The sequence below is a fragment of the Halichoerus grypus genome, chromosome 5 (assembly GCF_964656455.1).
Source record: "Halichoerus grypus chromosome 5, mHalGry1.hap1.1, whole genome shotgun sequence".
Lineage (NCBI taxonomy): Eukaryota > Metazoa > Chordata > Mammalia > Carnivora > Phocidae > Halichoerus > Halichoerus grypus.
Window position 1 is genome coordinate 131,420,878 of NC_135716.1, and position 24,823 is coordinate 131,445,700.

At 36.9% G+C, this 24,823-nt stretch overlaps 1 protein-coding gene and 1 pseudogene across 11 annotated transcripts in view; one reads left to right on the plus strand and one right to left on the minus strand.

The window, feature by feature from the left end:
- LRRC7 (leucine rich repeat containing 7) overlaps positions 1–24,823 on the minus strand; it is a 524,922-nt gene that overhangs the window by 307,994 nt on the left and 192,105 nt on the right. For all 11 annotated transcript variants that reach the window (XM_078072925.1, XM_078072926.1, XM_078072928.1 and 8 more), the window contains one exon: positions 15,783–15,985. In XM_078072925.1, the coding sequence (XP_077929051.1) occupies positions 15,783–15,985 (203 nt within the window). The remainder of the gene's footprint in view (positions 1–15,782; positions 15,986–24,823) is intronic.
- Positions 10,397–11,748, plus strand: LOC118551227 (annexin A2 pseudogene; annotated as a pseudogene).

Here is a 24,823-nt window from a genome sequence, read left to right on the forward strand (position 1 = left end):
TTAAATCAGTAGTTAATGCTGATATTAATAATGTTTATTTGTACACTGTGTTGTTTACTCATAAAAGATTTTTTTCTGAAATTGCTTCATGTTTTATTTGGTTTTCTATGCATTTATCCTTATTTTTTTCCAAACGCTCAAACAGCTTTGTCAAATGTCCAGCAATTATATTTCCAAATGCTAAAGCACATCAGATAAATTTTATCTTATTTTGATTCTGAAGGAACTCACTCCTGCATCCTGTGTAGCAGGCTCCAGTCTGGACAGATTGCTCTCTCAGTGTGATATGCATATGGATTCCATAGATATTCATTTGCTAGTCCTCTGAACTGGGCTCTAGTTTCCCAAATTCCATACCTTCTGTCTGTTGGTTTATTCCCACATTCTCTAGTAGAAACCTGAGAGTCACCTGTGTGTGACTCACTTTGCCTCTTCCCTTGAAATATAAATATGAAACAGATGACTGAATCCAGTAAGTTTTGCCTCCAAAAAGCATTTCTAACCCATGTCCTTTGTTCCATCCTCAGCATTACTATCAGAGGCCAGGTCATCATCACCTCCCACAGGTTTCTATAAGTTTTGCCTAACTGCTCTCTTTGCCTCTGGGCCTATTCTTTTATTTCTACTCTTTGTGCAGCTAGAACTTTCCAAACTATATTTCTGATTTTGCTATTGCCAGATAGACCCAATTACTTGTTCAATGTCTGCCTTTCATGCTACAGAGTACATACATCTGTTCAACAGCTGTTTTCCCAGGGACTAAGGAAGTATCAGGCACAAAGTAAATAATTATTTTTTCATGAAAAAATTAATAAATATCTATAATAGGTTGCAAACTCCAATTTTCTGCAGGAGCTAGGTAGATAACTTCAGTGCTAGGGGGCAGCTTGGGTGGAATCTGTGGCAAACTAGATCTGCTTCATCAAAAGAGCCCAACAATCCTCAGTTCTACCTAATCGTTACCAATTAGGAATATGGACTCTACCAGATCTTCCTTCTTCCTTTTTTTTTTTTTTTAAAGACAAGCCAGGAATCTGGACTTTTTGATAAAATCTGGCATTTTATAAGTTGACCACTAATGCATTAAGAAAAAAAAAAAAAGAATAGGCAGGCCAAGCAAAACATGGCTCCTTGTTTCAGATCTCTGGGTAAAGAATAGATATGTATTTCCAGTCCTGATCTGGTGAGGCTCTTTCAGATCTATCACTATCGGGGGTATAGCTCAGTGGTAGAGCATTTGACTGCAGATCTATCACTATCTTCTGGTATCTTTTTGAGAATCTTAGTTGATATCACATAGTATGCATCTAAAACACATTTTGTCATGTTTTTCTACACAATAACCTCTTACAATATATTTTTTAATAGTGTTACTTTCCCAGGTCTCCAGGATGAAAATCTTATCAACTTTAATCCCTCCTTGTTCATCCCCAAATCTAGCAAAATGCCAAATTCTGAAAGGTCTTCCTTCGGATTAGTGAATTGAAAAGGATTTGGAGTGATATAGGCCAAATTTGAATTTTTTAGTTGTATAACCTTTGGTAAATTCTTCAACCTCATTGTGCTTCCGTGCCCTTACAGTTAAAATGAAAACAAAACCTGTTTGTCAGGGTTGTTCTGAGGACAAAAGAGCTATTATTGCATATGAAGGGCCAGGCACACAGTAGGTGCTCAATAAATATCCATTGCACTTCCTGCCTTCTCTTTACTTGCTTTGTCACTTGTTTTCTTCTTTACTGTTTCTACAGCTATCACACTGGTCCAGGCACATAAGCTAATGTAATTTTAACTTGTGTCTTGCATCTGTTTTTGGACTACCCACCATGTCAAGAAATAATTTTATAAAATATAGCTACTTTATATATTTAAGGCCCTCAATTCCCTTTGTAAATTATATTCCTCTGTAATCCTAAACTTCATGCACCCCATTCTTCCACCCTTTCAGCTCACTTAAAGATTGCCACTTCCCATGCTATCAGTTCAATTGTTCAAGCATTTCTTTAACACATTGAAACCTCTATAATTTGAATCAAATTTCAATATCATTCTTGTCCCTCAAGTCCTACAAACCATCATCTGTATCTATATTTTCTTCTTTCTCTCTCATTAAAATGGAGGAAGCATGCCTATTCTTCTCAAAGGCAACCCCTTCACGCATTCTGTAAATCCTATGTCTTTTTGCTTTCAGGACCTGGAATTATTTTCTTCTAATTTATTCTCATTAGTGTGCAAATGTGTTCTAATGTCATTGACCTTGAAAACAAACACACAAATAAAGAAAATACTTAACCTCAAACATCTCTTTAGCTTGTTTCATTTCTCTGCTCTCCCTCAAAGTATAGCTTTAAGAAATATGTGTATCTCCACCATTTTCTTTTCAACCTACTTCATTGGGTTTTTGCCCTACTACTCTTATCAGGGTCACTAATTACTTCCACACTACCAAATACATTGGTTCCCTCCTCTGTCATTTTAGTCAGTCTCTTAGTTTACCACTCCCTCTTCTTAAAACACCTTCTGTTCTCTTCTGGCTTCCAAGACAACACATGGTTTCCTCCTATACCCACAGCAGCCCTTTCTCTCCTTGTTCTTTTCCTTTAGCAATAGCAACTCTTTCTAAATCTCTATGCAGGTCCTTCTCTCCAACCTCTCAAATCCATGCCATTAGCAAATCCTATTAATTTTACTGACAAAGTGTTCTCTAAATGCTTCTTTTTCTTCACTGCTCTTAACCTAGTTGAAGCCACCAACTTCTCACCTGAATAACTACCATAGCCTCTAATCTTACCTTCACTCTCCACTAGCCACAGTGTATTCCCACACTGCAGCCAGAGTGGTATTTTACAAATATAAGTTATTTCACATCACCCTTTTCCTTAAAATACTTCAGTGGCCCCTGATCTCACCTAGTATGAAATCTTAAGTTCCTCCCTGTCTTACTTGAATTTGCATGATTTAGCCCCACTAACTATCTCCTGCATCTGCATCTTGTACTGTTCTTCCTCTCATGCATTACACCCCTACCTTCTTTCTGCTCCTTGAACATGCCACTCTCATTCCTGCCCTAGAGTATTCCTTCTCCTGGGACTGTTCTTTCTCAAATCTGCATGGTTGTCTACTCTCTGTCATCCAAAACTCAACATAATTGCCCTCCTTTATTTTCATCATGGCACTTGCTGCTATCTTACATTTTCTTTTAAAAATTACTTCCATTATTTGTTTCAAATAATGCAATATATGTTAAGAAAAAAGAAAAGAAGAAGATAGCAGGAGGGGAAGAATGAAGGGGGGGAAATTGGAGGGGGAGATGAACCATGAGAGACGATGGACTCTGAAAAACAAACTGAGGGTTCTAGAGGGGAGGGGGGGTGGGAGGATGGGTTAGCCTGGTGATGTGTATTAAAGAGGGCATGTTCTGCATGGAGCACTGGGTGTTATGCACAAACAATGAATCCTGGAACACTACATCAAAAACTAATGATATAATGTATGGTGATTAACATAACAATAAAAAATTTTAAAAAATTACTTCCATTCTTCTTTTGCAGCAATGTAGATTTTATGAAAATAGGAACTTCTAGGTCTTGCTCAATAATATATCTCTGGTACCTAGAACAGTTGCCTGCACATAACTGGTACTGAAGAAATGTTTGCTGGATGAATGAACAAATCAATGAATATATTTTACCTAATATTTGTTTTTTAATACCATTTCAAAAAATTGGCAGTAAAAATCAACAAATGGGTTGCTTAATCAGATTTCAACAAGATTTGATATTGGGTAAAGGATAGAGATAAGTGATAGGATAAAAAAAGTGATATGACGAGTAAGACTTTAGTTGGACGATTGTAAAACAGTTCAAAAAATGACTGGGGTACTCTGGATGTCCTAGTTTCTCACTGAAACATAAATAAGAGATGTTGATACTATAAACCTTTGAAACAGTAAAATATTTTAAACAAAAATAGAAATCAGAGTAAGATAAAAATGATCTAAAATTTTCCACATATAAACTATGTTTTTTACAAATTTGTCCTTCATCTCACTTTCTTTTGAGCCCCTATGGAGTCCACCTACATTATTTATTTATTGAAAAAAAAAAACCTGTGCATTTGAATGCCAAAATAATTGCAATAAAAGAACACTTTTGGAGAAAGATGCTTCAGGCAAGAGAGTAAACATAGTCAAATTCTGATTATGTATGCATCACTCATGTGAGTTTCATTCTGGAGATGGTTTTGTATACTCAGATAAATTCTATACCTTTGGCACCAGAGGAGAGAGTGATGAACCATGAATATCTTTGAGGGTGTGACAGAGTTGAAAAGGTCTTTTTTTCCCCCTTATTTAAGCCCAGGATCTTAGGAGAGCTCTCCATAGATATGTGTGTGGCTCCTTATGTAAAATGCCAAGGTTATGGATAATTCTGAGTTTCTGAAAGACAAATACTTAAGGAATTATTTGTTAGCGTGCAATTTTAAAAAATGAGGCAACTTTATTAAACAAGTAGCAGTTGTCATGTTCTCCATTTGTAAATTTAGGCCATGTTTAATTTAGAGCAAGGCTTTTCATATTTCTCAATCATGACAATTGTTTAATCAGCAACTATAGTGATACAAGTAGTGCCTTTCACTTTGAAAGATTCCTTTTGAGTTGAAGAAAAAAAGAATCAATTATCATTCAAGTTTTAATAAACTAAAATCAGAATTATGAACTAACATCTCAAAATTTGTCACCCTAAAATATTTTTTCTGTGGCTCCTTTGATCTCATTAGATTTCTCACAAAACTAGCAAAGTGACCTTGATTTCAAATAATGTTATTTAAAGGCCTGAGAGAAACAGGCCCTCAGACTCCTAAATCAGAGGTAGCAAATATCAGTGAATAAAAAGAAAAAAAGAATCAATTAAATTGAAGAGATATGATATGTATAACATTGGAGGACACTTTTTTGCTTGTCGAGCATCCATTCCTCTCTTTCCATTAGAACCCTGACCTTCCTTTTAAGGGCATCTCTCATTGTATATTAATTGGGGAGGCATCTGGAATTTGAATCTCGAACAAACATCATGATTATGTGGGGGTGTTTGGAGATCGCATTCCTCACAAGAGCAGCAATGTGTGGCCCCTAATGCTACGGTGCTGAGGATTCTGTGCAGCAATCCAGAGCTCTCTTGTTTCTTATCCTTTTTCCATGTAAAGTTCTCCAGGATCCTATTAAATTAATGAGCCCCTGATATATTTCCAATAAATGTTCATCTTTACCAAAGTAAGCCATTTCTCTTAAGTCAAGAGTTATTTTTCATTCTACTGTTTTCCTAGAGTTTTCAGATACTTTATATTATTTAATCCTCACCACAATCTTCAGAAGTGAGCAGGAACAAATTTGTTAGCATCTACTGCAAATGAAGAAGCTAAAGTTCAAAGGGGTTAAATAATATGTCTGAAGTTTCATGGTTTTAACTCTTATCAGAACTTGTGTTAAACCTAGGCCCTCTTTCTCCAGACTCTTTATATTGTATTGTAGTACTTATATGATAATAACCAGTGATTACACTCACTACTGGTGGAGATACACATCTTTCTTAAAGGTTATACTGTGAGGGAGAGCAGAGAAAGGATGCTTCCTTCTGTTGCTTATCATTTTTAAAAGGAATCTCAGGATGCCTGGGTGGCTCAGTCGGTTAAGCATCTGCCTTGGGCTCAGGTCATGATCCCAGGGTCCTGGGATCAAGCCCCGCATTGGGCTCCCTGCTCAGCGGGAAGCCTGCTTCTCCCTCTCCCTCTGCCTACAGCTCCCCTTGCTTATGCTGGTGCACTCTCTCTCTCTCTCTCTGTCAAATAATAAATAAATAAAGTTTTAATAAAATAAAATAAGACAAAATAAAAGGAAACTCAAATGAGTGAATCACAAAACATTAAGTCTAAAAGAGATTTTAAAGGACTTATTTCTTTACACGTAAAGTATTCCATACATGTAAAAGTATGCTCCATGACATCCTTCCTTTGTTACCTTTGACTGTTTTAGAGTCAGAGAATACATTCCTTGACTTGAGAAAATATCATGTGGCAGATCTAATCTTTATGGACAAAGTACTCAGAGTTTGAGAGTAAAAAAACAATGCAGAATGCATGGTAATAGGGCATGGATTGCAGAGGAGGTACAAAAATTTCCCCACCTCACTTCAACCCCCAGGATCGCATCAAAAATTAAACAAACAAACCACCATTAAATGAGAGAGTTTTATTTTCTCTGTCCTATGCTGATGTGCTCTAACTTTTCCTGTCCTTCCTTACTTCTGGTCACTGTCAAAGATCTTACTCTTTGTAACATAACAGACACCATATTGGAGGAAGCTATCTATGGTGTTTTATAACAATGATAAAATATTTAGGCAGTTATCTTAATACTGGTTAACACAATTGAATTGTATAAGAAATCCAGAGATATGTGTAAGTTTTAAATTTTGTTGGGAGGAAGAAGTGGTGGTGGTGATGGTAGGTGTTATTATTTCATATAAGACAATGGGAAAAACTTCTCTGGTAAGGTGATGTTTGAGCAGAGGACTGAAGGAAATGAAGAAGGCACAGGCCATGTGGAATGGTGGCAGCGGGAAAAGCAGGGGCCAAGTCTCTGAGCAGAGAGCTTGCTTGGCTTTTCTGTGTAGGCTCAGGACAAACAGCTACAATAGAGTTGTCAGAGCCCATTTGCCTGTCATTAACTTTGAGCTCTATTTTACCTGCTGGCTGTTGGCACAATTCAGGAGCATTTTTGTTGCTCATTTATTTTCTGAAAAGTCAAAGAAGTTTTCTGGTATCCATGCAGGGCTCAGTGACTGGAGCCACGCCACAACAAAATTTTCATCAGTCTAAAATATCCCGCATTCGGGGTGTCTGGGTGGCTCAGTCATTAAGCATCTGCCTTCGGCTCAGGTCATGATCCCAAGGTCCTGGGATCGAGCCCCACATCGGGCTCCCTGCTCCACAGGAAGCCTGCTTCTCCCTCTCCCTCTGCTGTTCCCCCTGCTGTGCACTCTCTCTCTCTCTCTGTCAAATGAATAAATAAAATCTTTAAAAAAAATAAAATAAAATATCCCTGCTTTGATAAATTCTTGACTGCTTCATATTGGGTAACCAATGCTTCAGCTACACAGTCCTGTATGAGTGGAAACCATGGTGCAGTGGGCACCAAGCAATGGTTTTTAATGTAGCCCTCGCCTGGCCCCTGGCTCCCCAGCATCTGTCTGTTTCCCTGGAGAAGCAACTGTAGATATGGGGGGCATTTTTTTCTGGCATCCCACAGCTTACTGACAATATTCTATATTGGATGTATATTGTTAAGAGTTTACTTTCATTTTTTCTATACACCTTTATGAACTTGAATTTAAACAACTGCTTAATTAAAAACGAAATACTGAAAGAAGTTGGATACCGGAGCTCATCTTCATGTGTACTATGGATTATAAAGCTCCAAACCAATGCATTTGTATTGAGAAAATAATTACACACATGCATTACAGAAAAATAATGTTTTTCGCAATTTGGCTGCATTTCAAAAAGTGTTATATCCTATTTTTTAAAAGTGGCTTGTGGTATATCCATACAAAGTTATACTATTTGGCAATAAAAAGGGATGGAATACTGATACATGCTACGAGGTTGGTAAAACTGGAAAACCTGATGCTCAGTGAAAAAAGCCAGTCACAAAATGCCCTATGTTGTATGATCCCACTTATATGAAATATCCAAAATAGGCAAATCCATAGAGAAAGATTTCCAGGGGAAGCAGAGAATGCGGAGTAACTGCTAATAGGTATAGTGTATTTTGGGGAGAGGGGGGAAGGTGATTAAAATTTTCTATGATTAGACAGTGGTGATGGCATTACAATTCTGTAAATATAATAAAACCACTAAACTGTACATATTTTGTAAGGGTGAATTTGATATGTATGTAAATTATATCTCAATAAAACTCAATAAAAACTCTTTTTTAAAAAGAGTACAGGTTTACTGCCTATCTTTTCTTGTGAAGGAATACCATTTATTCTGTGCATGAATGTTTTCCACATTTGGCTATGAAAGTATTCTTTTACAGTAAAATAATAAAAGTCTTGCATGAGACTTTTAAAATGTTTATTTAGCAAAAGAAAGGGAATGTCAGTTCCCACACTTTGCTGGATTTTGAAATCCAGAAGTGTGAGTTCTACTGATCTGGGTCAGGCTGAGGCAAGAGAGGCCAGATGAAGACATTATCAATATGCCTCCAGAAAATTAACAAGTTTTAAGAATGTATAGTTTAATATTCAAATGAATATTTGTTTCTTTGGTCTTCTTCCTAATTATTTAAAAATAGTTGTATGACTTCCCTATATCTCACCTGTTTTGTGTCCCTCTGAGGGTGTTTTATGGCATTCCAATAGGATGCTAGAACCTCTCCTTTCTAATATATAAAACTCATATTTTACAAGTAAAATGCTCATGACCTTAAATTTTAAAAGGCTTGGAAGATTGGAAATTTCTAGAATTAGCTTTGATAGTACCACACAGTTGAGGCTATATCCTTTTCTTCTATTCATTATGAGCCAATAGGTTTTTGTAAGCTATAAACATCCAGATCAAAATCAATTGAGATGCCATATTTCTCTTACCCATGGAGTTTTTACCAACAAGAGCATAATAAAATTTCCCAATTTTATCCCTGTACACACAGTTGCCATGATACTGGGGAAAACACAGGTAATTTCTAGGCAAGTTCCTATGGTGGGTTAGTACCAGGATTTTGATTTTTATAGTTTAATTATTTGTTTCTCAGCAATTTTCTTTTTCCTTTCTTTCTCAGGGACATTATCTTGTCTCCTGGTTTTAATTCTCACCTCTAAGTGGATAACTCTTACATTCATCTCCAACTCTGACCTCTCTCCTGAGTTCCATTACATTTTGTTTATTCCTCTGTTGAATACCTCCACGTGGACAGATATTTTTATTTGATATATCAATGTCTAAAACCAAGCTAATAATTAGAATGTGCCCAGAGAAATGTAACTAAAATGGCGAAGCATTTAGAAAGCATGTCTTTGAAAAATGGTCAAAAAAATTTGGAAACTTGTCTTGGAAAAACAGAAGTTTAAGGCAAAGTATATGAATTCCTTTAAAATATCCTAAGGATCAGGGCAGTAATGCCAGAAGCATAGCTCCTTGTCCAGAGGGCATGCCTTAATAATCTTTGTATCACCCCAAGTGCCTAGCCCAGTTTTAGGCATTGAGATAGATGGATGGGTATGGGCAAACATCATTAACATATTGCAGAACATTCTAATAACCTGAATTTTCCAATAATACAGTGGTCTGCTTCTTAATTTAGTGCTTTCTTCCACTAATAGAAATGTCCATGAAGAGATTGGATGACTGTTGCAAGAAAAATAATAAGGGGACATTTCTGCATTGGGTGGACAGTTAGATTAGTTAACACTGGGTTCCTAAAGGGCAGTGCTTCCTGGAAACACTCATAGGAAACCAAGCAAAACTTTTGTTCAATTACACACTGGGCTTTTGATTTGTTGTTACTGTAGCATAACATATTCTATCCTAATGAATACATAGTCTTTGGTAATAGTTTTGGATAAGAATCTAACATCCCACGTGGCCTAAAAGAAGTTAATTAACTTTCTTGGCCTAGATTCACTTATTAGTAATAATTGAGGGCTAAATCAAATAATCTCCAAGGTTGCATCTATTCAAATATAATACAACATTGTGATTCTGTGAGTCAGGGAAATTTTCTGCGTAAACAGTGGTGTTATCACAAATGTGTTGGTGCAGCTGGTAGAGTCAAAAACCTACACCCATTAGAGGCAGGGAATTGATTTCCTAGAAGCTATCCTTGGAGATTTTAGAGATAAAGTCATGCCACACAATTTTTTGCCAGAGAGTCAATGCCCAGAACTATGTTGAGATGTTACAAAATCTTACTTTTGTTTTACTCAGGGTAATTAAAATGGGAATTATCCTTCATCTGTGATAAGAGAATGATGAATATTGATTATTGGATATTTCTCTATTTCAGGTATCCCATATGTATTATCTCACCCAATACTCATTTATCTACTTATCTACCTATTATCTATAATCTATCTAACCACTAGGAACCTCTATTATCTTCCTATTTTTGCTAATGAAGAAACTGAGACTCCCAGAAAATAAAATATCTTCCCAACCAAACAGCAGTGTTAAAATCTAATCCTAGGTTTGTCTGGGTCCAAAGGTTAGGTTCTTAATCTCTAAAATATTTCAAGGGTAGATTGTAAAGTTTAATACAGAGAAAATTTTCTAAGTCTGGTGCTTCAGATTTCATTCCATCCTCTTTTAAAATGTGGTTAAATTGATCTCACCTGGCTCTACAACTGGGGACGCTTGCAGCTCTCGGCGCCGGGCCCAGCTTCCTTCAAAATGTCTACTGTTCACGAAATTCTCTGCAAGCTCAGCTTGGAGGGTGATCACTCCACGCCCCCAAGTGCATAAGGGTCGGTCAAAGCATACACCAATTTTGATGCTGAGTGTGATGCTCTGAACATTGAAACGGCCATCAAGACCAAAGGTGTGGATAAGGTCACCATTGTCAACGTTTTGACCAACCGCAGCAATGAACAGAGACAGGATATTGCCTTCGCCTACCAGAGAAGGACCAAAAAGGAACTTGCATCAGCACTCAAGTCAGCCTTGTCCGGCCACCTGGAGACCGTGATTTTGGGCCTTTTGAAAACACCTGCTCAGTATGATGCTTCTGAGCTGAAAGCCTCCATGAAGGGGCTGGGGACTGACGAGGACTCCCTCATTGAGATCATCTGCTCAAGGACCAACCAAGAGCTTTAGAAAATTAACAGAGTCTACAAAGAAATGTACAAGACTGATCTGGAGAAGGACATCGTTTCTGACACATCTGGTGACTTCTGCAAGCTGATGGTTGCTCTTGCAAAGGGTAGAAGAGCAGAAGATGGCTCTGTCATTGATTATGAACTGATTGACCAAGATGCCCGGGATCTCTATGATGCTGGAGTGAAGAGGAAAGGAACTGATGTGCCCAAGTGGATCAGCATCATGACTGAGCAGAGTATGTGTCACCTCCAGAAAGTATTTGAAAGGTACAAGAGCTACAGCCCTTATGACATGCTGGAGAGCATCAAGAAGGAGGTCAAAGGAGACCTAGAAAATGCTTTCCTGAACCTGGTCCAGTACATTCAGAACAAGCCCCTGTATTTTGCTGACCGGCTGTAAGACTCCATGAAAGGCAAGGGGACTCGTGATAAAGTCCTGATTAGAATCATGGTCTCTCGCAGTGAAGTGGACATGTTGAAAATTAGGTCTGAATTCAAGAGAAAGTACAGCAAGTCCCTGTACTACTACATCCAGCAAGACACGAAGGGTGACTACCAGAAAGCACTGCTGTACCTGTGTGGTGGGGATGACTGAGGCCCACGACGGATGAGCACCCAGCAGTGGTGCTCCTTTGTTTCCAGCTAACAGTTCTAGAAAATAGCTTGTGACTAACAGACCCTTTGTGCCTGTCCCCGTGAGGATAGTGTTAGCATCACCCCCTCCCCATCCTTATGTCAGTTGCCTAAGCATTGCCTGCGTCTCATGTCTAGTCTCTCCTTTTAGCCAAAGAAATGAACATTCCAAGGAGTTGGAAGTGAAATCTATGATGTGAAACACTTTGCCTCTTGTGTACTGTGTCATAAACAGATGAATAAACTGAATTTTTACTTTATAAACAACAACAACAAAAAAATGGATCTCACCTGGCAAATTCACTCTTTATATCTTTCAATTTTGGTCACATATTAACTTTTCCAAATTATTTCTATTCTCTTTTTTAAGGTTCCTCTTCAGTTTCAAAAAGTTTCTCAACAGTTTTTCTCTTTATTGCTTTTTTTTTTTTAACTTTTGTCTTCCCACACTACTTCATATATAATATGCCCCTGTTATGGTCTATTACTCTGTCTATAATTTTAAGTTTCTGGTTCAAAATAATAAGCAAAACAGTACTAAATTATAAGCTGTGTGGGTTTTCTATTACTGTGTGAAAGGCATGTCATTTTGTATTTTTACCTTTTACTACAGCAAATTAAGTAACACAGATTGAACCATTTCTAATCAAAAAACTTCCTGTTCTTTCCTATCTATTTTTGCATCTCTTCTGACATAGTCTTGACATATCTTTTTCCAATGTCATTAACCTTGACTCTGTTCTATACCTGTTGTATAACATCTTACAGTAGCAATTCTGGGCCAGCTAGAATATTCTCTGTATAAAATATCAGATAGAAAAAAATTTAAAAACATTTACAAAAGGCAATTCTTTCCATAATGTAATATCAAAAAAAAACAAATAGCTATCTCATTTACTCAACATATTTGAAATCACCATAGTAACAATGCCAGGGAAACATAAAGAAAACAATAAAATAAAATGGCAGAGAAAAGAGGTTTTATTTAATTTAAATTTGAAGATTAAACTCCCTAAAGTAGACTTTGTCTACTTTTCCTCATGAAACAATGACTGTATAACATTTTGTTTGTAGTGTACACTCTGGTAATCTCCCCCATGGTCCTTGCATTCCTTTCCTTTGTGTTGTGGCCAACAATCACAAATCCACAGAGATGGCCCATCATTGTTTAATTCAATCAAAGTAACCTTATTTTTCTTGCCATAGTGGATTCTATAGCAAAGGGACTGGATCAGCAATAAACATGTAACACAATTAAGGCCAATGAGACCTAAGAATAAGTTAGGACTTTCAAGCCCTTCCCAGAAAAACAAAGAGTTTTTGTTTAACTTCCTGTTTTTCTAATATGCACAAATATATCCATGTACTATAATGATCATGTCTCAGTGTCAGACAATTTAGATCATATCTCAATATCAAATACATTAGAAGAAAGTAACACAGGGCTGTTTTATGAAAGCAACACCTTGATTTTGGGAATTCAAAGAAACCTTGAGAGATTATGTGAAAGATCTTTGAAATATATAAAGCATGCCATAATAAAAGATAACAATTTCTCCTCAATTCAATACGCTGGGAAATTATATTGAGTCTTTGGTTCACTTGTATTATTTTTATGTATTGTTAATCCAAGCTTAAGTAGGCTCCTGGTGACTTACATGATATATAAGACTCTCCAATGACACTATCTGCCTAATTCATCGAGTCAAACAATGCTGCGTGACTCTCAAGACCTTTCATAATCTGGGTCTTCCATGCTCTCCCTACTCTACTTACATACTGTTGGCACTCCCTCAGGTGTACCTGCAGTTTCAGACTCTTCACAGCTCTGCTGTCCCTCTCCTCACTCTCTCCATATGTACCATCTTAATCTTTGCATCTTTACCTTTTGGTCAAGCCCTCCTGCACCCCCTGCAAGAATGAAACTCTTCTCTACAATGGTATTTGGCTCTTTGGCTCTGATTACACATTATCATGCTTTCGCCTCTAATGCTTCAGTTTTCTCTGTGATTAGGTGGTTAGATCATTGAGAGTAAGGATTGAGATTGATTTCTCTTGTACCCACCTAAAGCCTCAAACACTGTGTAGTAATATAGATATTAAATAAATACTTGATTGATAAACCATGTTTTTTACTATTTGTCTTACAGAATCTGTTGCATGGATCTAGAAAAAGACTAAATAACTAGATTGGCTTAGGGCTCTCAAGATTCAACAAATAAAAATACAGTATGTCAAGTTAAATAACTATTTTTTTAGTGTAAATATATCAAATGCAATATTTGGGGCATAATTATACCAAAAATTTTCTGGTTTTTAAAAAAGTTGAAAATTCAAATTTCAATGGATGTCCTTTATTTATCTGGCAATCTTAGATGGAGCTGCTCTAAAAAAATACTTATTTTTCTAAAATAGAGCTAAATGTCACATTTCTGAGTCGTTTAAACCTTATACCATTTTGCTAATCAAGTCCTGTAGTACATGAAGTTCTCTACCTCGTTCTACCTGGCAGTGACAAGAAAGAGTTTGAATATCCATTATGTGAAAGTCACCATGTGTACAGGAAAGATGAATAAGATGCCATCTCTGCCCTCAAGAAAGTCTTTGGGAGAAACTGCCCATTTCATGCCAACCTTTACTTGATACGCATCTGTATGGCAATCCATACAGTTAGAACTTTTTTTAGGCCTGATGCAGACCTCCTGGCCCCAAATCCAAGACAACACTATATACTTTGGTTGTCAAAAATGAAGTACATTAGTTTTGAAGTACACATTAAATCGTTCCTGCCTCTGAAGTATTATATTAATACCATAATTTATAATCCTAAGTGAAAATAATTATTCATGATTTGGTTTGATCAGCACATTATTCTCAGAATTTGATAACGAAGTGAGTTTTTATTATGGAAGTTTCTTTTCCTGGTTCCTGGGTATTTAATACGCATTTTTTAAGCATAAGCAATGGACATGTATTGCAAGACATTTTTTCCCTCTGAGCTGTTGTGTAAATCCTTCACAGGTAAATGCTATGCTGACTACTTAATGTGAGTCACTTATTTAGATGATCATTAATATATAGTGGTTTAGATTTTGAACCTCTTTGTTGTGTGGCCTTGGTCTGTGTTAGCTAATCTTTTATCATCCATTCTTTTCTGCAGTGGAAAACAGGAGACAGAAGGTATTTTCTTTGCATGCAGAATGTCATAATGGCAGTGTGTGTGTGCAAAGTTTGATAGTTAATTTTTAGCTCTACTATGCTTATACTTATATGCCATATATTCAGTGATGTCTGTAATAATCAAAGATGCCAAATTCCAGAAATAACAGCATGTTTTTCATACTAGTATTAATTCTGTGTGTGGTCTGTGTGTGTGTGTGTGTGTATGTGTGTAAAAGTATTTCTTAGACTTAGAACACATAATTCAAGGTTTTAAAACAATGTTTCCTTAACGTACAACATAAAAATTTTACTTCTAGAATAGAGTGTCATATCTTCCCTTTCTTTTCCAAACATGATCTCAACCCACCGATATTGATCTTAATCTGTATTTTCATGGAGGCCATTTTAAATTAAAATAAGGCATATTTCAGGGGCGCCTGCGTGACCCAGTGGTTAAGTGTCTGCCTTGGGCTCAGGTCATGGTCCCAGGGTCCTGGGATCGAGCCCTGTGTTGGACTCTGCCCTCAGCGGGGAGCCTGCTTCTCCCTCTCCCTCTGCCTCTCCCCCTGCTCGTGCTCTCTCTCACACTCTCTCACTCTCAAATAAATGAAAAATAAAATCTTTAAAAAATAAATAAGGGGCACCTGGGTGGCTCAGTTGTTAAGCGTCTGCCTTCGGCTCAGGTCATGATCCCAGGGTCCTAGGATGCAGCCCCTCATCAGGCTCCCTGCTCTGCGGGAAGCCTGCTTCTCCCTCTCCCATTCCCCCCTGCTTGTGTTCCCTCTCTCACTGTGTCTCTCTCTGTCAAATAAATAAAAAAAAAAAAAGAAAGAAAAGAAAAAACCAACTCATTTTTTAAATAAATAAATAAATAAAATGAGGAATAATTCATAAAACGATTTCCATGGAGTTCAATTGGTCATACTCATCACATGAATTTACAAATGAAGTGGTATTAAGAGGTACCAACAAGCATATTGGAAAAAAGTTACAGCAGTTTGAAAAACTTGCCAGTTATTCAGCGAGAAGGCTATAATCAACATTATCCTTATACCAAGTCTTTGGATATCACAAAATACTCATTTACGGTGTACATCTCAGGTTGTCAAAGATTACCTTGGGTAGCTCTTCGATTTGATTGGCATCTAGATAAAGCTCCTCTAATGTCCGCTCGAAGTTAAAGACCTCCTTCGGGACCTGCTGAAGACTGCAGTGGGAGTAGTCTAAAACTGAGATGATTTCTTCTTCACCTCGGAAACATCGGCACGGCACCAGTCGGCCGATGATTTTCCGCTTGGTGGTCATCTCCAGGCACTGCACTACAGAAACAGACAGAAAATAACTCTGCTTAATTGACTGAATGTGGAGGGCACTCCTGCAAGAATAGAGCCATAGAAATTTGACTTCGGTATATATTTTATAATTATGTAATACTTTAAAGTTTATAGAGGACATGCACGTGCATTATATCGCTTAACACTTGAACAGCCCTGCAAGGTATGTGGAATCGGTTTTAGTCCCATTTAACAGATAAAGAAATGGAATTCAGAGAGGTTAGGAGGTTTGCCATCATCAGGCAGCTTGGGAATGGCAGAATCTGGCGAGAACACAATCACGACTCAGTGCAATGCAGTTACCATGCTTACATTCTCACTCGACACACAAATCTATAATTTTTTTTTTTAATTTTAGACAAGTTACACTGCGGAACAGAAATATCTGGAATTGGTTAGAAAAAAATACATCTTTTTCTTCCATTTCTGTAAAAATATTCAAATTTCATAAGGTTTATGATGATCTCTTTTTGATCCACAAATTCATTCCATTAATGGACATATGTTTATTGAATAACCACTATGTTCCAGGCACTGATATAGTTACTGGGATAGAGTGATGAAATTTCACAAAGCTTCTATCCTATTGGAGCTACAGATTAGAGATGGATTGGTTATTTCCTTCAGAATGAGAACCTATCTTTATGAATCTTATGATTTTAATGGGAGAAAGCAACTTATAATCATGGTAGAAATTTCTGTAACAGCTTTCTCTAGGTTAAACTTACCAATTGCCATGAAATCTTGCACAGGCTTGTACCATGTCACTTACAACACTTTATTAAATCCACTGATTTTCATGTTATTCTTCTAGACTATAAGTCTCTTGAGAGTAGGAACTGTGTTTTATTCATTTTGCATTTGTCTTGCTTGATATACAGTAAATATTTAATAACAAATGTAGAATGAACAAATGAATTTGTATGGAACCCCAAAAGACCCCAAATAGCCAAAGCAATCTTGAAAAAGAAAAGAAAAGCTGGAGGCATCACAATTCCAGACTTCAAGCTATATTACAAAGCTGTAGTGATCAAGACAGTATGGTACTGGCACAAAAACAGACACATAGATCAATGGGACAGAATGGAAAACCCAGAAATGGACTTACACTCTACGGTCAACTAATCTTCAACAAAGCAAGAAAGAATATGCAATGGAAAAAAGATGGTTCCTTCAACAAATGGTATTGGGAAAACTGGACGGCTTTTTGCGAAAGAATGAAACTGGACCACTTGCTTAAACCATACACAAAAATATATTCAAGATGGATGAAAGACCTAAGTGTGGAAACCATTAAAATCCCAGAGGAGAACACAGGCAGTAACCTCTTTGATGTTGGCGGTAGAAACTTCTTACCAGACACATCTCCAGGGGCAAGGGAAACAAAAGCAAAAATAAACTATTGGGACTTCATCAAAATAAAAAGCTTCTGCACAGCAAAGGAAACAATCAACAAAACTAAAAGGTAGCCTACAGAATGGGAGAATATTTGCAAATGACATATATGAAAAAGGGTTAGTACCCAAAATCTATAAAGAACTTATAAAACTCAACACCTAAAAAACAAACAATACAATTAAAAAATAGGCAGAAGACATGAATAGACATTTTTCCAAAGAAGATATATAGATGGCTAACAGGCACATGAAAAGATGATCAACATTACTCATCATCAGGGAAATAAAAATCAAAATTACAATGAGATATCACCTCACACCAGTCAGAATGCCTAAAATTAACAACACAGAAAACAACAGGTGTTGAAGAGGATGAGGAGAAAGGGGAACCCTCTTGCACTGTTAGTGGGAATGCAAACTGGTGCAGCCACTCTGGAAAACAGTATGGAGATTCCTCAAAAAAGTTAGAAATAGAACTACCCGACAACCTAGCAATTATACTGCTATGTATTTACCCAAAGGATACAAAAATACTAATTTGAAGGGATAAATGCACCCCGATGTTTATAGCAGCAGCACAGCAATAGCCAAATTATGGAATGAGCCCAAATGTCCATTGACTGATGAATGGATAAAGAAAATATGGTGTGTGTATATATACAAGGGAATATTACTCAGCCATCCAAAAGAAAGAAATCTTGCCATTTGCAATGACATGGATGGAGCTAGAGACTATTGTGTTAAGTGAAATAAGTCAGTCAGAGAAAGACAAATACCATATGACTTCACTCATATGTGGAATTTAAGAAACAAAACAAACGAACATGGGGAGAAAAGAGAGAAGCAAACCAAGAAATAGACTCTTAACTATAGAGAACAAACTGAGGGTTGCTGGAGGAGAGGTCGATGGGGAGATGGGTTAAATGGGTGATAGGTATTAAGGAGGGCACTGATTGTGATGAGCACTGGGTGTCGTATGTAAGTGATGAATCACTAAATTCTACACCTGAAACTAATATTACACTGTATGTTTTTTTTTTTTTTTAAAGATTTTTTTTTTTTTAAATTTATTTATTTGAGAGAGAGCAAGCACATTAGAGGGGGGAGGGTCAGAGGGAGAAGCAGACTCCCTGCCGAGCAGGGAGCCCGATGTGGGACTCGATCCAGGGACTCCAGGATCATGACCTGAGCCGAAGGCAGTCGCTTAACCAACTGAGCCACCCAGGCGCCCTACACTGTATGTTAACTAACTGGAATTTAAATAAAAACTTGAAACTAAAAAAAACAAAACAAAAATACAAACAAATAAAAAATGAATTCATGAATGAATAAATGAATATATTTAGGGCTCTCCTCCCTCCCTCCCAAACACCATCAGCTATTGACAATTTGTTGGAAAAACTTCTCATTCTAACTAAAAGGTCACTACCTCTGTGAATGTCTCTCCAAGAAGAATGACTAGAATCTTCCTCTGAGTTCCCAGAGCACTAATCACATTGCTTCCCAATTACATGTTCTATTTTCCTCTAGGTAAGTTCTTTGAAGAAAATATCTTGTTTTATTCATTTTTGAATTCGCAGACACAGTATAGTTTGCCAGCTACTGAGTAGTACTAAATGAGCATTAATTTGAAACATGAACTTTTTTGGTTGATTTATTTGACTTACCAACATAAGTTTATTACTAGAAAGTGGTGTTAGTTTATAAAAACAACATAGCATTTTATTTTTTAAATTGCTTAGGTTAAGTCAAATTTGGAGGGAGATGAGTAGAAAATGTTTAAGAGATGTTGGACATTCAGCCCAAGCCTTACTTATCCTTCTTTTAACTCCCAAAATTAATAAAATGATATTTTGAGGACAGGTTCATGAGTCATCACTTTCAGGTCGTTATTTGCACTTGGTATTCTGTAGAAGGCCAACCAAAAACATTAAAAAGATGACCTTTCTTCTTCATTATTTTCTATCTCTTGAACTCCTATACTTCACATTTCTAGGAGCCTGAATCACAAGGTTTTGTAACTCTATTTTACTTGACCTTACTTGAAATCCCTGATTATCGGTTGGTGCCTTCCCAGTCTCTACCTGGGACCTAGCATATATTAGGCAGCCAATAAATGCATCTAGTAAATATCTGACACATATTAGGCACCTAGTAAATGTTTGTGCAAGTTATTACAGTTGTAAAGGTAAGTGATGATGGCTTAGATTATGAGAGTAACAGTAAGGATGAAAAGAAGTGATGGATTGGAAAGATATTTAAGAAGCAGAATCCAATGTGTTGGTGATAGATTAAATGAGAGGTGGAGGGGAGACTGGGGGGGAGAGAGAGGTGTCTCGAAAGCTTCCCAGGTTTTTAATTTGAGTCACTAGTAGTCACATCAACCACACAGCTGTAATGTCATGCCCTGTCTGCCTCTCTGACCCACAGATGGATGTACAATCAACTGTTCATGCCTGTGTTGCCCTGTGCCTAGTACTCACCCTATTGTGTTGAGTCATGTGACTATTTCTTCATACCTGTCTGTTGCTGCCACTGTAAATTTTTAAATATAAATTAAGAGGAAAAAGAATATCCAGACTTGCACCTAAACCATTTGGCCAGAGGGTGCACTGTTCACTAAGACTTTTGGAACTCTGTTCACTTAAGACTGCTTTCCCTTTCATTGCCCCAAAATGTAGGCTCCTCTGGTCATCTTTTCTGGCCCTTCTCTCATCCCCACAATGTACTGACGTTTTCCCCTGGCCCAACTTCCCTCTTCTGTACTCCTTCTGAACTCAGAATGTGCCTTATACCATGATCGATAATCCATTAAGCCTTGTCCTCTTCACTGAATGCTCCCTCATAGTCTCAACTAAAACTCGATTGACTTGTAGCCTTCAAAAGTGGAGCATGTTGACATTTTCACCCCTTAAACACTTCAGGGCTGGAAAGTGGAATTGTTATCCCCCTTGCTTTCTAAAAACTATTACTCTTCTCTCCTCCTGTAAAACCCCTCTTCCTTTGATGGTCTCATTATCTAGTAGTAACATCGTACTCTCTCATGCCATTCATTTACCATCTCTTGAACACTCCTCTGCACCCATTAATAACTTTGGTATCTCATTTCTGGACTGTCTCAATCATAACTCCTTCTAATCCTGATTTAGGCTCCCTACATTACTAACTTTCAATTTTTGAGCTTTTCTTCATCCTAAATTTTTTAAATAACTTGATTATAATGCTACTCCTTAATTTTTCAATTACAGGTTTCTAACATGTAGTGTGGTGGTTTAACTTCCTGATAACAAATTCCAACACACTTCTAACCAAGCAAAAATATAGAGAGAGCAATTTTGTTTTAAATTAGTAGTATTTATTTTATTATAACTATATGCTACTGTAATTCAATCATATTTTTTTCTTGTGCATTTTTTTGTTTCTTTAAGAATTTCCTTATTTTTTTCTTTGCTTTATTTTTCTAGGTACCGTTCATTAATTCAATTCTCTATCTCCTCTTGGTATAGTCAAGTGAGTATAATCTGTCATTTTCCCCCTGGAATAATCCTTCAGGAACACCGTATTTTCTTGTTCCTCTCTGGAATGTCTGTTTTTCTAGATCTGATATATATGTTATCCTAAAATTTCCCTTCACTATTATTCTGTGAATTTTCTATTTCTTTCTTGTGTTACATCTTCTATTCTCTGAATCCCATGTCTTTTTCTTTCTGGACTTATTGGAATACAATATCCAAGGTGGAATGTAACATCTAGTAATTTACTGAGAAAGGATCTCTGGTACATGAGTCTCCAAAGATGGTTTCATTTCACCCACAAACAAGTGAAAGTTTGACTGGACATATATTTCCAGGTCAGAAATAATTTTCCTTCATAAATTTGGAGACATTTTTAATTTATTATTTTCTAGCTTTTAAAGTTGTTGCCAGGAAATCCAGTTCCATTACTATTCAAAATTCCGTGATTTTCCCTTCCACCAGAACATCTTAGAATTTTTATGTTTTTATGTTGTCTTCAGTCTTTTGAAATTTCAGGTAATGTGCTTTGATGTGTTTTTTAATCCATTGTACTGGGTACTTGACGGACTTTTCCACTTTGGAAGCACTTACCTTTTAATTTTGTTAAATTTTCTGTCATTATTTAATTGTTAATTTTTTCCTCTTCATTGTTTTTATTTTCTCTTTTTCTGCAATCTTGATTAGTTGGATGTAGGACCTATCTTCTACTTTCATCCTGTAATTCAATTATTTTTTTTCTTTTGTAATTTCTGTGTCTTTGTCTTGTTATTCTATTTTCTCAAGTTGAGATTTTCTCAACTTGATCTTCTAAATCCATCTGCTGTATTATCTTTTATCCAGGGCATATTTTTACTGTCAAAAGTTATTTGTTGCTTCCTGAATGCTATTTTTACATAGTATCCTGTTTGTATTTGAGGGTGCCATATCATTTTCATTTCTCTCAGAAGATATTAACTATAGGCTTTTTGTCTTTGTCCCCCTGTTCCTTGCATTATTTCTGAGTTCTATTTTCTGTGTTTCTTTTGATCTTTATCTTTCATAATAGGGGTTTTCCACAAATATCTGGTGATCCCTGACTGTCCTTCAGAATTGAAGAGTGAAGCTCCAAGATGCTAATTGGAAGTTTTATATGCATGATAGGTTTTGTGGCAGGATGGTCTGGCAGCAAGCCAAAGAATATCCTGGTTTTCTTCCTGGGGCATAGTTATGTAGCCTTATATAGAGAGTATTTCAGTTAATTTTCCTGTTTTTAGTACTAAGTACCTTCAGTTTCTTGCCTGGTACCTGTTGTCTCCCAGATTGTAAGGAGGTCTATGCAGTAAATCAATTTTCATACCCTTTCATGGGTACTTTAGATTGTAGCTAACAGTGTATTTTGTATGTAGATGATATTAACTACATCTTCCTTCTCTTTCATCTCAAAATTTGTTGAATTTTCTTATTTTCTAATGCCTTCTCTTCTATTTTCTCTGTCCATATGATTATATATATTTTATTTTTATTTATTTACTTTTAAAGACTTATTTATGTGAGAGAGAGAGGGAGAGAGAGTACACCAGGAAGAACAGAGGAAGAGGGAAGAGAAGTAGATTCCACTAAGTGCGGAGCCCGACACAGGGCTCGATCTCATGACCCTGAGATCATGACCTGAGCTGAAATCAAGAGCTGGATGCTTTTATCCACTGAGTCACCCAGGTGCCCTGAGTATATGTATTTTAAAGTTCCTTTTAGTCTAGTAGAATAATCTGTGTTGTAAGAATAGATATATAAGGAAGGTGAGAGAGTAACTTCCACATTTAAAATAAAGTTCTCTTTTAATCCTTTTCATACTTTTCCTTTCTTCTTACTTAACCTATTAGGAGCATTGGGCAGAGAACTACATCCTTCTTCTGGAAATGCTCTCTTTCTTTGGCTCCCCTGACATGATTCTCTTCTGACATTTATTCTTCCACTTTGGTTCTTCCATTTCAGTCTTTTTTTTTTTTTTAAAGATTTTTTATTTATTTGACAGAGAGAGACACAGCGAAAGAGGGAACACAAGCAGGGGGAGTGGGAGAGGGAGAAGCAGGCTACCCGCGGAGCAGGGAGCCCGATGCAGGGCTCGATCCCAGGACCCTGGGACCATGACCTGAGCCGAAGGCAGACGCTTAACGACTGAGCCACCCAGGCACCCCCATTTCAATCTTTTGAGAAGGTGCCATCTTCTCTACCAAACACTGAGATTTATAATATTAGATATGCTCCTCTTCCCTCCCCCTGCCCCAGGCTTGTTGCCTTTCTAACTACACACTCTCTTCCTTTACAATCTTCATTCAGCCGACTTCATTTAACTTTGATAATAGGTGGTCGTAAAATTTCTTTTATCTCTACTCAGATTTATTTCTTTCATCATTTCCACTTTATGTTTTAAGGGCATCTCAAACATAACATGTTCAAAATTAATGTGATGCTCTTGAAAGGTACAGAGCACATCATCATGGTCAAGAGCTTGGACTCTGGCTGTGTGAGTCGGCACATTATTTTATACCTATGTTTAGTCATCTGCCAAATAACAGAGTACATACAAAGCACTGTATGTAGAATTGTGACTTCAGGTTTTAAGCGTTCACTAAGGGTTAGCAATTACTGTTCTGCCCAAACCTCGTCCTCTTCCTGTGTTCTCAATCTCAGTGAACAGCAATACCATTCACCCAGTTTCTCAAGATAGAAACCTTGGCATTGTTCTTGACTCCTCTAGTTCCCACACTCCACATCCCTCACAATCATCAAGTATTAACGATTAAATAGCTTGAATATTTCCTCAATCAAGCCTATTTTTCTTCATTTCAAGTGCCCAGCAACCTAGCTCAAACTATTAACTCTTACATTTATACTTGTCTATTGTTCTTCCACCACAGTACAGCTGGAGTGACCTTATAAAACACAAATATGTCACCTTCTTGCTGCAAATACTTCAATGACTCCTCTCTGCCCTTTAGGCAAAGTCCAAAAGTTTTGCTGTGGCCTGCCTAGTATAATATAGTCCTGTGGTCTGACTCCTACCTTTCACACTTACATCCAGCCCCCTTTGCAGCCTGGCCAGGTAGGTACCACTCCTGATTGCTTTCTGTGCTCTTTGCATTCATGATTTCCTTTGCATTCCTAAGACTAAATTTTCTTTTTCTACTACGGCCCTCAGAAATAGGGCTGCTTCTATATAGGACAATTTCCCTCGCCTTTTAAAAAATTACATTAAGGGAAAATAGCCTCTCTCTACTCAACAAAGCAGCCTGTGATTCTTGAGGATATGTCCCAACTATATGCTGCAATTCCCTTTGATTACATTTCAATAACATATTCAATATCAATCTTGTTCACTAGATTAAAAGGTCTGTGAAGACAGGGACCATGGCTAGCCTGTACAACAATGTATATTTCCAGCCACTTGTCTAGTATCTGGTTTAGTGTACTTTAAAAATATTAACTATTAATCAACATAGGAGCTAAACATGATTATAATGACTTCTGTTTGTACAGATTTTTGAAAATTTCAAACCAATTTACAATCTATCAGCTTGCTTTTATGACAAGAAATAAGTATTCATATGTTGTTTTCCATATTTTAAGAGTAAACTAAAGTTTAGTGAGTCTGTGATATATATATAAGCTCACATACAGAATAATTAGTAGACCTGAAATTGGATCTCATATCTTTTTACTCCAAAGCCATTGATTTTTTTTTTTACTTTAGCAGACTCTGTATTACATTAACAGCCATGTATATAGGTTAGCATATGAGAATTTACAAAGACATGAATTTACCAGCAGTTCTATCACACACACACACACATACACACAGACATGCACACATGCACATACTTGACAATGATTTACACATAAAATATTTCACAGGTACAAAACGGAATGAAGAG